Source organism: Sesamum indicum, linkage group LG2 (genome assembly GCF_026168435.1).
Source record: "Sesamum indicum cultivar Baizhima isolate 11 linkage group LG2, ASM2616843v1, whole genome shotgun sequence".
Lineage (NCBI taxonomy): Eukaryota > Viridiplantae > Streptophyta > Magnoliopsida > Lamiales > Pedaliaceae > Sesamum > Sesamum indicum.
The window spans coordinates 18,633,320-18,648,536 of record NC_142658.1 but is presented as its reverse complement, the minus strand read 5'-3'; the positions used below and the strand labels follow the sequence as shown (position 1 = coordinate 18,648,536).

The window sequence follows — 15,217 nt, the reverse complement described above, 5'->3', positions numbered from 1 at the left end:
CTAATGAAACCGTGGTGGGTAGGGCGCCATTACTCCAAGTAATAAATTTGGTGTTGATTAACACAACACACGTTATAGTAATAGGTGTTACTGAAAGTTGTATTGAATGAGAGAAAACAATTAAAAGGAATCTCGAGCTGCAGTCTGGGTATTAATTTTGTCATCAACAAATCTTAAAACAGCACAGGAATAGGAATATGAATAACAAGAAAGAGGATAAACTGGTAACATCTATACCTCCCACTCAGAAACTGGGGAAAAACATCAGTCAAAGATGTATATGAAAATGGGAACTAGAATTGACCTGTACGAAAGCAAGCCAACAACACTACAAGGAAGTAATGAAACACTCTGAAAAACAAAACGTACATGGAACATTGCCTAATCAACTGATTAACAAAGGCTTAGTCTGGTGGAGTTGATATTTACCCACCATATGGTCAATGTTCACTCACAAGGTACGGTGGCTGTGGTCTCTGGCCTAACACGACTCAGTTACCAAATACTTCATTTGTTCTCATTGTTCTTGAGGTAAATCGCATTGACTTCCCCTGAGATTCACTCCAATTTACACAACACCTCCTGTTGAAGGGATTCCTTAACACTAACTACAAATAAGTTGAGGGTATCACGACAAGAGTCCAGTTATACCTTCCCCTCAAATAGCTCTAAACTATAGCATCAAGTTCCATTTCGATAACCCTCTCGCTCTATATAGGTTACCCTCCTATTGTTGAGAAATTCTGTAAAATACAACAGAAAACACATGGAGTTTGTAGTTTATACGCAAACATGTTATTCAGATTGCAATCAGAAATAGCAGTGAGGGATTTCTATGTATAGTTAGTCCTTTAAGGATCCTTTCTCTGAATTATCCTTTACCGATACGAGGTTAAGCAACTCCCGACCACAAAGGCTTTGCCTGAACAATTTGAACACAACTAGAAACCTAGAAAAAGAGCAAATAACTTGTGATTCAAAAAAAAGGGGACCAACAATGCATTAGAGCATATTCAAGGTGATAAGACCACCTTTTCTATTCGAGAATCCGAATCAGCTGCTAAAATACTTGAAACATCATAGGCCAAGCAAATCCTTTAATTTCAAATATCAGGCATCTTCACCAGCTTATCATACAGAATTCTGTCATCCCTGCCGGTGTTGCTTTCCAACAGTGCACTTTGCACAAGTTCCTATTTGTGAAAAAGGATGTTAATCAGTGGATCTGAGCATGCAGTCGAGACTTTAATAAATAGAGAAGGACAATGAAAAACAAACCTTGACATCCCGGTGGGAGAGGAACTTTCCTAAGTTATGGATGATCAACCTCAAGTCTTCAACCTGAAGAGATTAAAGTGAGTCGAATCATTGTAAATTAGGCAAACATCATCTTTAAGAGTAAAATTAAGTTAGCTTACCCTAATGTATCCAACCCGATTCCGATCAAAAAACCTGAAAGCCTGCTACCAAAATGAGAAAAAGTCAATTTGGAAACTCAACCTAGTAAAGTGGACAAGCAAAAGGACATATTCAGCAACATGCCTGCAGCAGTTCCTTGTCAACGCCACCCAGGTTCTCTTCCGGCTTTGTTTCCACCTTAGCTACCTTATCTTTATTGCTTGGCTCAAGACTGCTAATAGTCTCTGAAGTCTGCTGTGCAGTTTCCTGATGTTCATTCTGCTCGGTAACATCTTTGTCAACAGCATCGCCAGGAGCATTCTTTTCAGCATCAAACATTTCCTGTCGGGACAAGTACACTGAATTAGAACAACCTATTAACATGAATTTAAACTTCTATGCAGAAAAGCTTCTGAAAGATCTAATGAAGGAAAGATGTTACAAGATGAACTGAACTTTCATATTCCAATTCTATTGCAACTCCAAAATTGTTGAGAATCATGGATACGAAAGAAGCCCTCAAGCTCAGACCTCATCATCCTTTCATTTTCTTTTTTACTCTATCTCTGATGGAATGCAAACAAAAAGCACTCATACTACAAAAGATTAATAAGTGTATACCCTTGCCGAAATAGCTGGCTCATGATGAGGGATTGCCTCGGGCGTTTCTTCATTTTCCTCAGGATCCTCCTCCGGATCCTCCTCTGGGTCTTCCTCATCAATTTCACCCTCTATCTTAGCCTCATCAACCTGTTCAGTAGCATCAGTCTCTTCCTTGCTAATTTTGCCGTCACCTTGGTGAACATCATCAGTATTTTCAGTTTTAGCTGAATTGCTCTCTTCGATGGTCTTGTCAGTCTTCACACGCTTTCTTGGAGAGCTCTCCTCATTTTCTGTCTGGGGAGTTTCTGCTCTCTGTCTCTTCCCTTGGTTTCTTTTTGCTACAAATTTAATGCGCAACTTCTGCAGATAGTAAAGTGGTGAAGAAGAATGGCATAAACATACAGAAATGATGTTAGATCAAAACTCCAGATTAACAGCTCAAACCAACCTGAAGGAAAGCCAAAAGACGACACCCCATCTCATATTGAAGCATCTCATAAAAGGATTCGGCAAATAAGGATAACTGCAAGAATGAAAGTTGAAGAAAATAGGGGCCACATCAGATCATCACATGCCACGAGGGTAGGATGAATTTACAAGTGGCAAAAAACATAAAATACATCCAAGCAAGATTTTGTAAACTGAGAAGTGCCGGTAGAGGAAGAATACAAACTTCAAGTTAAACAATGCAATATAAGAAATATTTGACTTAAATAATCACCTCAAAAGTTGATTCTTCAGTATCCTTGTCGCTATAATCCAAGAGAGAATCCAATGAAAGAGATAATGACTGGATCTGCAAGGCAAGGAATCATCAGATTAGTCTTGCTGCCTCTGACATTGAATATCAGGACAAAGTATACTGATAACGACAGCAACATGTTTTACATTCAACCTACTTTTGAACCCTTGCTCCCTTTTGTTTGAAGAAACAACCCAGGATGCCGAGGAGGTTCTTCACCTCGTTTCTTTTCTTTTGCTGTTCTGGTTGTTTTACTTCTGGAATCATTTTCAGCATGGTCTTTTATTTCTTTCTTGTTCTTCTGTTCTTCCCTTTCACTTAATTTTTTACAATTATCATCTTGAGGAACTTTTGGGCTGACGGTATCAGTCTCCATTGCTGTTGGTTTTGGATTGTTTGTGCTTTTAGAAATGACCTTGTTCACCTGGTTTCCAGCAGCTTCCTCATTCTGTTCCCCCTTAATGTCTTCAGGCTGAATGATCTTTCCCCCCCCTTTCATGCTGTCTTCAGCCAGCTCACTGTCATTCTCTGCTGAGACAGCCTTTCTCTTTGCGACCCTTTTTACTACTTTCTTCTTTACTGTGGTTTTGGTGCCACCCTCTTGAAACACCACATTGGAGTCCTCAGATTTAACCTTTGCTTCATCCTCAGCACCCTCAGGTTTCTGGGTAGTCTCATCTTTCTCCTGAGTAGAAGCCACAGGCTTCTTTACAATTTTCTTCCTCACAAAAGTTTTAATCACTGGAGTACCTGATGAGCCATCCTGCTGTCCATCAACTTCTGAAATTACATTCTTTCCTCCAGCAACCTCTTTGTCAAGTTCATCATTCTGCTCAGTGGTGTTTTCTGTACAATCTTTTTTCTTAGCTACTTTTTTCTTGACAATCCTCTTTATAATCTTCTTCTTTCCAGGTTTGGCACCAACAGTTATCTGAGCAGCGGAATTTCCCCCTTGGCCCGTTTTTACAACATTTCTCTCTTCATCTGTGCTTCCAACCATGCCTTTATCTCCAACCGCTTTATCTTTCTCCTTCCCCTCATCAGAAACTAAATTTCCACTGGCTTTCAGTTGCTTGATGCTTTTATCCTTTTTATTATCATCTCCAGACTGACCGGAAGATGTAGACTCTTTCTTTTTCTGCAGTTCACTTTTTCCTGCACTATCTTTCAGATGCTCGGGTTTCTTCTTATCTTCAAAGTTCAAACAATATAAGTCGGTAGATATAGAACATCAGATGGTGCAGTTTGAAAGTTTAGAAATATTACCTTTTGGTCCTTCTTCCTTCTCTCCAGGAGTCTGATTTGAAATACAGAAAGAAAACTTGGTTACATCCAAGAGGGGAAGAAAAGAAACCACATGCACTTTTGTGCCTGTGTTGTGTGCAAAGATAGACAAAGATTAAATATTCAACTCAACAACTCATAAAAGTACTTTTTAGATTATCACTATGACCAGCTCAATTCTCCTTCTTACTCTTTCTACAGTGTCCAAACTCCAGATAGAACCACCATTTACCAAAAAAATGAGACCCAATACATCTTAAGATAGGCATCTCATGAACTTCTGAATGACCTCAGACCATCTCAGTTTATTGTCTTTAATGGGGCCCCGTTTTGATCAATTAACACACATGCTCATTTTTTAAGATCCTAATCTACCTCATCATATTAAATTGTAAATCCATGCGCATCATCTTGGCTTTTGGTCATCCTAGGTAAAAGTTCCATATATAACTTTCCTGCAAATAAATGCAGGCCTCAAGTCTTAGAAAAATTTGTTAATGCACACCAAAACCTGAAGGCACTGAACTCAACCAAACAAATGCCAAGAGTTTCACAACACTGCTGCATCTAATGTATTTAAAACTAAGCATCCCAGACAATAACATCCGATCTTCTTCATGTAGGTTTGTAGCACTTACTTCAGGAAAACAGATTCCTATTCTCATTCTCAGATCCTCTTCATGTGTCATTAACACAAATGGACTCTTAAAAATGGAAGAACAACCTTGTTTGAAAAATTATTGTAATGATCAATTTTCCTTCAGAAACAACAGAAGGCTTTTTATTTGAGTGGCAAGTTCCGCGCATATATGTATTGCTAATTGCAGCAGAGACATAAAATAAGATGCACACTCTCCAGTGAACTCCATTAACAACTCAAGCACTTAAATTCAAAATCATCATCTCCATAGAGTACATGCAGCATGACACATGCCAGAATAAGTTAAGTGTCTAATTTTACCATGGATAAATTCACTACCATCTTCAGAATTAGTTGCATACTTCTACGCTCATCAAAAGTCCCAGCAATAAAAATTTATTTCCTGCTCATTGCATCACTGGACTCAACTACCGAGGGATCTTCACATGTCAAATAAATTACTGCCTAGCTGATACGCATAAAATTAAATCTAGCCGGTCTATGCACTAAAAGTTTCTCTAAGAAGATTAAAAAATTCAAAACTAGATGAATCATAAGTAAAGGCAAATATTTGGTTCAGAAAAAGAAATAATAGCAGACCTCTTTCTTCAGGGCATAGAGGAGCTCCCTCTCTGAAACAGCCTTTTTGTGATTAAGCCACTGGTCTCGCCATGAATCCAATGACGGAAGACACTCCGAGAGATCTGGAACATACAGTACAGTAACCTCTTTGTGACTGAAGAGGCCGTCTTTTCCAACTCTCTCATAGTGAATCTGCACAAAACACAAAGGACATATTGCTATCATGCAAAGGCGGTTGTCATGCATAATGGAAATTTGAAATTGAAACACTTGTAGCTTGTTTATTAGAAACAATATTTTGTCTTATGATAAAAAAGATTATGATAATTGTCATTCCAAGTAAAAGTTGCTTCCAACCTCTTCATTCTCTACGTCCATATGTATGTTAATCTGTATACATAAGTATCCAAATTTAAAGATAGATATACTTTAGCATTTCAAGAGTCAGCATTATGTAATATAAGTACATATTCAGGTTCAGAATAATTAAGAAGCAAAAAGGAAAGGTTGAATGTTCATATAATTTAAGTGCACCTTTACTTAGCTAAGAAAAACACATAGTCTAAATCCATCTGTTGAGCTTTCAAGAAATAAGAATGTTTGCACTGCATCCTCATTATTTGATGTTACATCAAAATTCACAAGCCACGCTATTCCAGCACAATTCCAATAATACGGAGATGCTTTTTCTGAAATTGTTCAGACAGAGCAGTTTTCAAAGCAAAAACACATCCAAACAGGACCGGAAAATGAGTTCAAAAGATCTATCATACTCAAAAAGTTGGTGTGAACAGGTCATTAAGTCAAAAGAAGTCGGATATGATAATATAGTGAACTGTCTAATGACTAACAATTTTGGGGAGGAATAGTTAGTGATTACCTCCCTTCAAAGTAACATCCATGCTAAAACCCTCCAAGGCTCCAACAATTTAGATAGAAAGGACAAATTTAGCCTTTATTAAAAGTTACACGAACCTCCATTGAGGTTTGCCCAACATATAGAAACCTCCCCTAGAATTCGTGTAACATACAAATAAGCCCCTTATAGTTTATCCAAAAAAAAAGAAGGAAAATACAAGAGAAATACCGAAGCATTGGACGGCAATTTTAACCTTCAACTGCTCATATCACATACAAACTCGTATACTTAAGACTTAATTTAGGGTAATGATGGTTGACTTAATTAGGAGAATAAACTTAATTATAACAAAATATTGAAAACTTTAATGTGTATTTACTTTTTCATTAATATTACAATCTCTTATTAATTTTTCAGCTCATGATAGAAAAGTCAGAAATTAATATTAAGAGATATCAGAAAAGGTGAAACAAAAATATGTATTGTTACTCAGCTTTAAAGTATATCATTCTGGAAATATTATAATAAATTTATGTATTTAGAAAAACATGAGACTTTCACTATAATTTTGAATTATAAAGTGTTAACATTATATTCCAAATTACCCTCATAGAATAGAGAAATGAATAGTGATTTGTGACAAATATTATGACAAAATACCCTCATAAATTGGATTAGGGGGCTTTGTGTAAATTCAGATAAACCTCAAGAGGGTTATAAGTTTATTAGCACATAAAATAATAATGTTAAAAATTGGATTAATCACTAATTATTATCACCTTTTTCCATTATGGCGACATGACAGGTAAAAAGTAAAAGTAATTGAACATAACACACAAAAGGTGCCTATACATGGGACAAACCTCGAGGGAAGTTCTTGCAATCATCCCTAAATTTACGGATGCCCTAAGTGTTAAAATTTGTCATTTATCAGAATCCAATGGGACATCACATATGCATAAAACAATTAAATTATTGGCATTAATTTAGTTGTAAAGTAGTATTATTAGACACCTTTATCATTATTAGCAAAAACAGGTCTTTATCATTACTAGAAAATTTTCTGTTAACTCTCCATACTCAGAAGGAAAAGCCAACATTTACTTGTTTTCAGTAAAATTTAACATAGAGAATTTAGAATCCATTAAGGTTAGGATTACATAATCACCATAGTAGTCAATGGCTCATGGCGCACAGTGGTGCAAAGGGCTCCTGGAGCCATGGCGCATGGCGCACGCTTTTGCTAAGGACGGTGCTAATGCAAAAAAATAATTTATATCCTTATATAATTACTAATTTTCATAGAGAATAATATTAACAAGTACATTTTATTTCTCATAAATCAGAAATATTACAGAAATCAGATTTTAGTAAATTTCTGCACTTCTAAAGTAATAATAATAGCATAAATATAGTTAATACTCTAGTATTAGAAATTAAATATCATGAAACTATTAATTAACAATAATAGTATAATAATTTCAACTAATAAACCATTGAACCTTACTAATTTACTAGTAATTACTTGTTAAACTAGATAATAGAATATACAAGCAGAAAACATAGGAGAAGGAAGGAGACGGAGATAAAAGACAGAAACTAAGTTGTGCAAAGAGAAAATTGAAAAAGGAGGTCTGAGGTCTGAAAGGAAACAAAGAAAGAAGAAAGCAAAAGAGCAGGAAAGCAGCCAACGTCACTGGTCTGAAGGAGAAACAATAAGCATGCAGGAGCCAAAGGGTTTCTAATGTTTTGGACTCTTACATTTTATATTTTCTTTTTCCCTTTTTAAATGGGCCCAGGCCCTACCAAAGGCACGCCTGGCAATGTGCCAAATGGCGCCCACGCGCGAGCCAAGGCGCCAGGGCGAAGACCGTTGCCACAGCAGAAGAATGGCAATGACCTTGTGCCTTTAGCGCCCCTCATCATGGCGTGCGCCATTCTGCCCCATTAACTACTATGATAATCACACACATTTTCCGTAGAAGGGGGGAAAAAAATCACACATTTTCTTGTTTCGAACTTACTTCCAAATTTGTGAATCAGATTGATCTGTTAATATTCAGCAATTTCAAGGAAAAAAATTCAGCCGGGGCATAAACTCCAAAATACTTTGTTTTCCAGAAAGATACCAAACAAATGCATTATTCATATATTAAAAATAATATGAAAGATAAATTTTCACTTACATTTATATGATTTGGTAATTCCAAAATCATACTCATGCTTTCTACTGTCATAACAAGGGGGCAAATTCAAAATCTAAATGGGTTTTATGCTTCTGAACCGCATCCAGCCTGTATAATAACTCTCGCATATCTTACTTATTCGGATTGTAACCAAAGAACGCTGGAGTGATACCCTACATTTAAAGCACCACCCAGGATAGTGAAGGAAAGAATAATAGACTACCTCAAGAAACCGGTTCCAGTGTTGACAGTTCTTCAAATCAAGATTAGTAACATCCTTTGCGTACCTAAAATGGGATCAATTTCAGCCCAAAGCAAGAAACTTGATAGCACAATTAAAAAGATTCTCTTAGGGAATAAACCTCAGAGCAGTTCGAACTAAAGAGGAGTCATCAACCGAAGGATCCCCACCGTCAACTGTATCCCACGGGCCCCCAATTGCCATTAGAGAATTATTCTTTTTAAGAACAGCAAACCTAAGCATATTGCAAAAATGGGGAATGCGGTCATCGTAGATTCTTTCAGATGACAGCTCTGCCTGAGCATTTTGGCTAAGTCCACTCATCAAAATAACCTGAAAACAGAAAAATAAAAATGAAGGCAAAACTTTAAGGTTCCACCTATGCTTAACAAATGTTGTAAAGCTTTGATCAGCAAATTACAAATTGAATGGGCATCAATACGTGAAAAATCTGAAATATATATAATAAAATGATACAATGCCAATAGCCTTCTTGATTGTGGGGAACAGGAAGGTCTTTAAGCAAAAAGTGGAACATCAGGCTAAAAAGTTCCAGTGCATCTTTGCACAAGCAAAAGACAGTGCATACTGGTGCAGAAACAGGTGGTGGTTATGCTTATCTATGTAACTGACACGGATCCACAAACTGCCGAACAGTTCAGATTAGTAATCAACTACTACATAATAAAATTGTATTCTAATGCAATGTTTGAAAGAAAATGGAAGAACTCTTAAGTTTGATAAATAATTAATTTAGCTCCCCGGTTATATAATATAAACAGTCCAATAATCAGGAAAGAAGGTTTACATTGAAGATATGAATGAAAAATCAGTGCTACCTTCTGTTGACTGATTAGATTTGGGGATACATGTAAGCAAGAAATAGGTAAAGCAAGCTTAAAGAAACTTAAGCATTGCGATAATATGTTTATTGGAAATGTAGTCAAGAATTTAGTCCTATCAATGTGATGAAACCTAGTAGCAGGATGCATGCAAGTAAAACGCAGCCAGTTGTCACTGTAAGGTAGTTCCTTTACACTCCACCAGGAGTATTATTTTGGAACTTGCTAATTGTACCTGAAAAGAAAAAAGAGGGTTGTACACTTCCATCCATAAGTTTTCTTTTGGAAATGCATCTAATGACGCATAACAATGTAGGACAAACTAAAGAAGCAAGTAACTATTATACACATGTATCAATCTAAACAGATTGTGTATGTGTGGAAAGTTGCAAGGCATGCAATTTTCCACAGATGTAAATGTGGTTCAAGATGCAAGCTTCTCTTGGAGAAGCTAAGATTGATAATCCTAATGCTGTTATGCACATAGAACAAAAAAGAACGAATCTGATAATTTACCTTGGCATTCCAAATGGTAGTTTGTCCTCCAGCTTTTGAAATGTCAGCCGTGGGCAGTGTAGAAGGCGATTCTTTACTCTCTGCAGCAGCCTCTTCAACAAAGTCATGCTCAAAACTATTTCATCACAAATAACAAGAATTACTAAGAGCACATGATGTGTTAATCACAACAATATTAAACATTTGTACCAAATAATCTGTTTCTCAATCATGGATGCATCATACTTCTAGCACAGAGAAGCCTTTTTGAACAACACAAAATCAGATGAATAAATTTAACAAGCTAATTTAGCTCTTTAATTGAGACCAAACAATTGGTCTATAGAGGAAAGTTGACAACTTCGATAAGTGCCACCAAGACTAGGACAGAAGACATTTACCTTACAGGAGTGTACAAAGTGAGCTGTAGGTTCTTCTTAGGCCAGTATACAGCCACCTATAACCAGCCGAATCGGTAATCAAATAAAGCAGCTGATGTATGAAAACACAATTATTATCAGAAGGTATTCATACCTTTGAGCATTCAGGAGAAATATAGAGTCGGGGATATCGCTTGTCCAATGACAGATAATCCCTCTCAGCTTCCACGAAACTGAAAGAAAAGACCTGCAAAAAGAAAGTAATGATTGAGCACGTTACTGAAGATTAGAAGACATTGCAGCAGCATTTTAATGCAGTTACCCAGCCATCAGTATGTCTGCCACTTCTCAAAGAAAGTGGCCTTTGCGATGATGATGTTAACAAGAAACAGAAGACCCATCTTTAATTATCTAACAGCTTGTGGTGGAGGAAACACTAAAAACGATTCTTGTATAGTATAACGTAGGTCTGGATGTGAACAAGAAGCAATATGAAAGCAGGCTCAAGCCAGAGGAGCCAAATTTGACCAAAAAGGACTAATTCTATTAGGTTATAAAACGACATGAAAAGGATATCAACAAGCTCTGCTGTGTAAGAAAACTGAAAAATAGACTTGACAGTACAACAATCTCATGCAGTTACGGGAATGTATAGGATTGAATGAGCTATACAAGAAGGAGAGGGTAACAAGGCATCGAAAAGATACGCTGTGGAGAAATTCAAATGTGGTGAAAAATACATCAGAGCAGGCAGATTACTGGCATATGGAAGAGAGAATGTTTCTCAGGAAGCAAGAGCTAGAAAATAAAAGCATTCAACAATCATAGCCCTAAGTTAAGAGTGACTGCCAACAAACGAAGTCAGTGTTGAGGCCCTTCAAACGAGTCCAACATAAAGACGTAATGAATGAGTCTGAACATCACACAACAGCTGGGCTGTTGCACAGATGTTGTACCTTGCAGGCATATTCTCTCTTCTTTTCTTTAACAGGGGAATGAGGCCTTCACCATTATAGAACACCAAGTTAGGAGGGCTGCAAGATAGAAAAGCTTCCATACATACAGAACTAATACAGGATGCAATTAAATAGGATCCACCTATGCAAAACTTCACGATGTGGGGATTCTCGCCGCAGAGATCTGATGTCTTTTGAGGAACCTCGGCGGTCCCTAGAAACTCGAAGAGGAGTTCGTTCACGCTTCAAATCAAGTCCATGTTTGTGCTCTCGATCTCTCTCCTTCTCCCTCCGTTCTCGTTCTCGTTCTCGCTCCCTTTCACGCTCCTTTTCACGTTCACGTTCTCTTTCGCGCTCCCTTTCACGTTCTCTTTCGCGTTGTCTTTCTCGCTCTCGTTCTCGTTCCCGTTCGCGTTCACGTAAGCGATCCTTCTCCCTTTCTCTTTCTTTCTCTCGCTCACGCAAGTAGTTCCTATCTTTATCTCTTTGTTCCAGCTCCCGACCATATGTTGCTCTGTCATCTTTCCACTCATCAACTCTCAGATGATTAACACGTCCCAACATGCCAGTTTGATAATCTAATTCACGCGAGGTTCCACGGAGCCCTTTCCCTGCTCCATAGTCCCTGCCTGGAGGTAAGCTCACTCCATAGCCAGGATTTGTGGAACTTTGAGCATAAATAAGATCATCAACACTTCTCTGTGGAGCTGCTCCTAAAATTGATGTAGAATGCTGTCCACTATACGATGAGCTATTTAGCATTGATAAATTACGGGATTCAGGGTCGATTCTCCCACCATAGGCAATAGGATCTTGGAGGGGATGATGAACTGCAGTCCTTGCTGCGAGATAATCAGCTTGTCTGCCAGAAATTTTTTGCTACTCAGTGCACTAGATTAAGTTCCGCTTAATGAATCTGCACACAGATTTGCTGTGTGCAAGTCCAGTATCAAAATTCAGAATTCCCTTAAATCACATCCATAAGGAATTCCTTGGTAAGCCACATTTTCAAAAGACTTTATAATCACTATAGGTGCAAGATTGAATACAGGCATTGCTGTGATATACCTTTTGGTAAAAGCAAACTTCTAAATGAATATCACCAATGTAGGTTAAAGAGAATGTTAGCCTAATGTACCTAGCTCCTCCATCAACAGATGCAGATGGCAGTGCACGGCCCTTTAGCATCTCTTCTTGCCTAAGCACCGTTGGTTGCTCCAAACGATCATACAGCTTGGACTGAGAAAACATAGAATCAATATTCCAAATAAAATGAGATGCTTTATCTGAAAGGTAAAATGAAAAATAGATAAGATGCAGTTAACATAAACAAGATAAAACACATCGTAAGAGGTACAAATGAAAGTGTATCACATTATTCAACACCTGATGCTCATGGCCAAAAGCAACCGACTCCACATATCTATTAGCTGTTTCACTCGGTAAATCTCTCCCCAGATATGCACTACGGCGCTCGGCATATTGGCGTCTGTCAACTGACGGATATTCGGATGTTCTATCTGGGTACAGTTGATCAACTTTCTGACCATAGCCACGACTTGATGATGAGACATATTCACCAGCAGTGAACTTAGGTGACTCTGGAATGGATGACCCATAATTACTCCGACCTTCTAAAACAGTTGTTGCAGATCCCTTTGTTCCCATTGGAGAAATCTAAAAAGAGAATAAAATTCACAATGATGGGCTGACATTTTAAAAACTCTGGAAACCAAAAACTGAACTGAAAAAAAGAAGAAAGTAACCAAAAGGTATCTCAAGCATGAAGAATAAGACCACTGCGGGCCTTCCACTCGAGGCATGGGGCCAAGATACTTCCAGAAACATGCATGAGATATTAAGAATTGGAATAGGGCTAAATCATGTGTAAAACATCCAGGTTGAGCAACAGAGAAAGGCACCTAAATTATGTAAATTAGTGGAGGGAGGAGTTCTATAGAAAGGATTAAAATCCGTTTGTTTCTGAAGCCTCAACCAGACTCCATGTAGGGGATGGATCAGCACACGTGACATTTCATCAAAACGATGCCAGCTACAAATTCAACTGTTTGTACTATTGGCTATTAACAATCCAATGTTGTCAATCATTATATACAAGAAGATGTGTAGCTACCAAGAAAAATGATACATAGAGCTTTGGTAAAACCTAAATGACAATTAGAAAGCTCTTCAGTACCCAAGTTTGGCACCCCAAAAATTTGATTAGCTTGGATGAATGCATATTTTCAATCATCTCATTCAAAGAATTAAAATAAAATACACTAGAATACAAGATCACAAAGACATACTCATCCATCATGAATCTTTAGGATTTATTGGGAATATAATGTTATTGACGTTAGTTATAATTAGGACTCTCAATTTGAGTTAAAACAAGACCTTCCAGGAATGGCCCTATACATCACAAAAGTTTTACCCAATACAAGAAAAAGATTATGATTATAGTTCAGGTCTGCAAGATCAAAGCACTTTATGTTACAGCATGCTTCAGAAGTCAGACCTTGCATGGACAGGATAAGCTGAAGCAAATTCAGTGCCTGAAAGCTAAACTAAATCCCAACAATAGAAACAATAACAAGAAGCCAAGAAATCATATGTGTATAATCATCATTCCAGCACATTCTTTAAATAATGACGGAAGTACATTAGTTTAGCCGCTTCTCCGTATAAATTAGAGCAGACCTACATTCTTCATGCAACCCTATGCATCACTGCAACTCTTGCAAATTATTTGGCCCCAATTCTGCCCATCCAATAAGTTCTTAGTTCATTCTACATGGCGATATGCACTGAATAATGACAAACATATATCTTCTACAAAGTCTTGATCAATCCCCTAAGGAGTCGCATTCTAAAAGCACATGTGCATGATCAAAACAATTACAACAGTAAGAAAAACATAATACTACACTTTGAAAAGAAATTTATTATGAAAAACTGGTAAATGAAGACGCCAACAACCTGCTGTGCTCCGGAACCATAGACCGAATTATACAACCCTCCATAATGCTGTGGAGGAGGCACTGACACTGTTTCTGCTGCTCCTGAAGGGTGCCCATGAACATGACCATGAGTTCTATATCCACCCAATTCTGCTTCTTTATGACCTCCCCCTAATAGGCTCGCAGCTCCCAACTGCAATGGGGAATAAGACAAAAGATAAATAAATAAAACAAAAAGAATACGCCGCATCATGCGCGGGCCACTTGTTGCCCCTTCAAACGGCAATCATAAACAATTTCATGAAAAACCTAATTCGTACTACAGGCATGGGCAACATACGTTTTGCGGGGTGTAGGAAGATTGGGAAGAGTAGGGCTGCTGTTGACCATAACCACTGCTTCCTCGAGAGGAATACATGTTCATACAACGGAACACAAATCAGAAAACCATGCAAGTCTATGAACACTTTCGAATTTCGAAAGCAGAATCCGATTGATTCCTGGAAGGTGAACTTGCGCCGGCCGCGCTCAAGGAGACGAAGGAACAATCACATAAAATGTCCGGTGCGAAGTGAAAGGGAGATGAAGATAGGTAAAATGAGCCCTGAGCCCTAGTCTTGGTGCGTTATATACACTGTATTCACCCGCGGGTAGTACCCGCTGCCCGGAGTCCGGAAATTGGGTATATTTTTAGCTAAATTGCAGTTTGCCCCCTCAAGTTAAGACCAATTGACACTTAACCCTATCTTCGAAGCCTCTTCCATTTATGTATGAAATATATGTGTTAACACCACATAGCTAAATTACAAGAAGATACTATGAGTTTTATTATAATTATAAATAATATTTTATTATTTCAAAATTATAAATATTCTTTTAAATTAACAATTATTTAAAAAGTACCTCCTTATAATAAATTATCGTAGGGATATTTCTTAGATCGTTAATTTTTTTAAATTTATTTGTAATTTTTTAAACAACAAAAAAATAATTATAACTGTGATAAGTTTTAGAAAATACCCTAGTACACTAGCAACAGCCTAATA

At 37.5% G+C, this 15,217-nt stretch overlaps 1 protein-coding gene across 2 annotated transcripts; it reads right to left on the bottom strand.

Annotated features, from left to right (window-relative positions):
• Positions 1–838: 838 nt before the first annotated feature.
• EMB1579 (ATP/GTP-binding protein family) lies at positions 839–14,797 on the bottom strand. Of its 2 annotated transcripts, none has more exons than XM_011072196.3 (21): positions 14,512–14,797; positions 14,191–14,364; positions 12,583–12,885; positions 12,347–12,447; positions 11,351–12,070; positions 11,209–11,254; positions 10,407–10,499; positions 10,274–10,329; positions 9,894–10,008; positions 8,657–8,868; positions 8,518–8,581; positions 5,268–5,441; positions 4,010–4,040; positions 2,901–3,934; positions 2,723–2,797; positions 2,450–2,524; positions 2,020–2,361; positions 1,543–1,740; positions 1,419–1,460; positions 1,279–1,341; positions 839–1,193 (listed from the first exon to the last, which is right to left on the bottom strand). In XM_011072196.3, exons 1-21 carry the CDS (start codon positions 14,593–14,595, stop codon positions 1,104–1,106), a joined length of 4,092 nt encoding a protein of 1,363 aa, XP_011070498.1. In that variant the 5' UTR covers positions 14,596–14,797; the 3' UTR covers positions 839–1,103. The 2 variants fall into 2 exon arrangements, with proteins under 2 accessions (XP_011070498.1, XP_011070499.1); XM_011072197.3 differs by having other exon boundaries at positions 12,595–12,885; positions 14,512–14,796.
• Between the last annotated feature and the right edge of the window lie 420 nt (positions 14,798–15,217).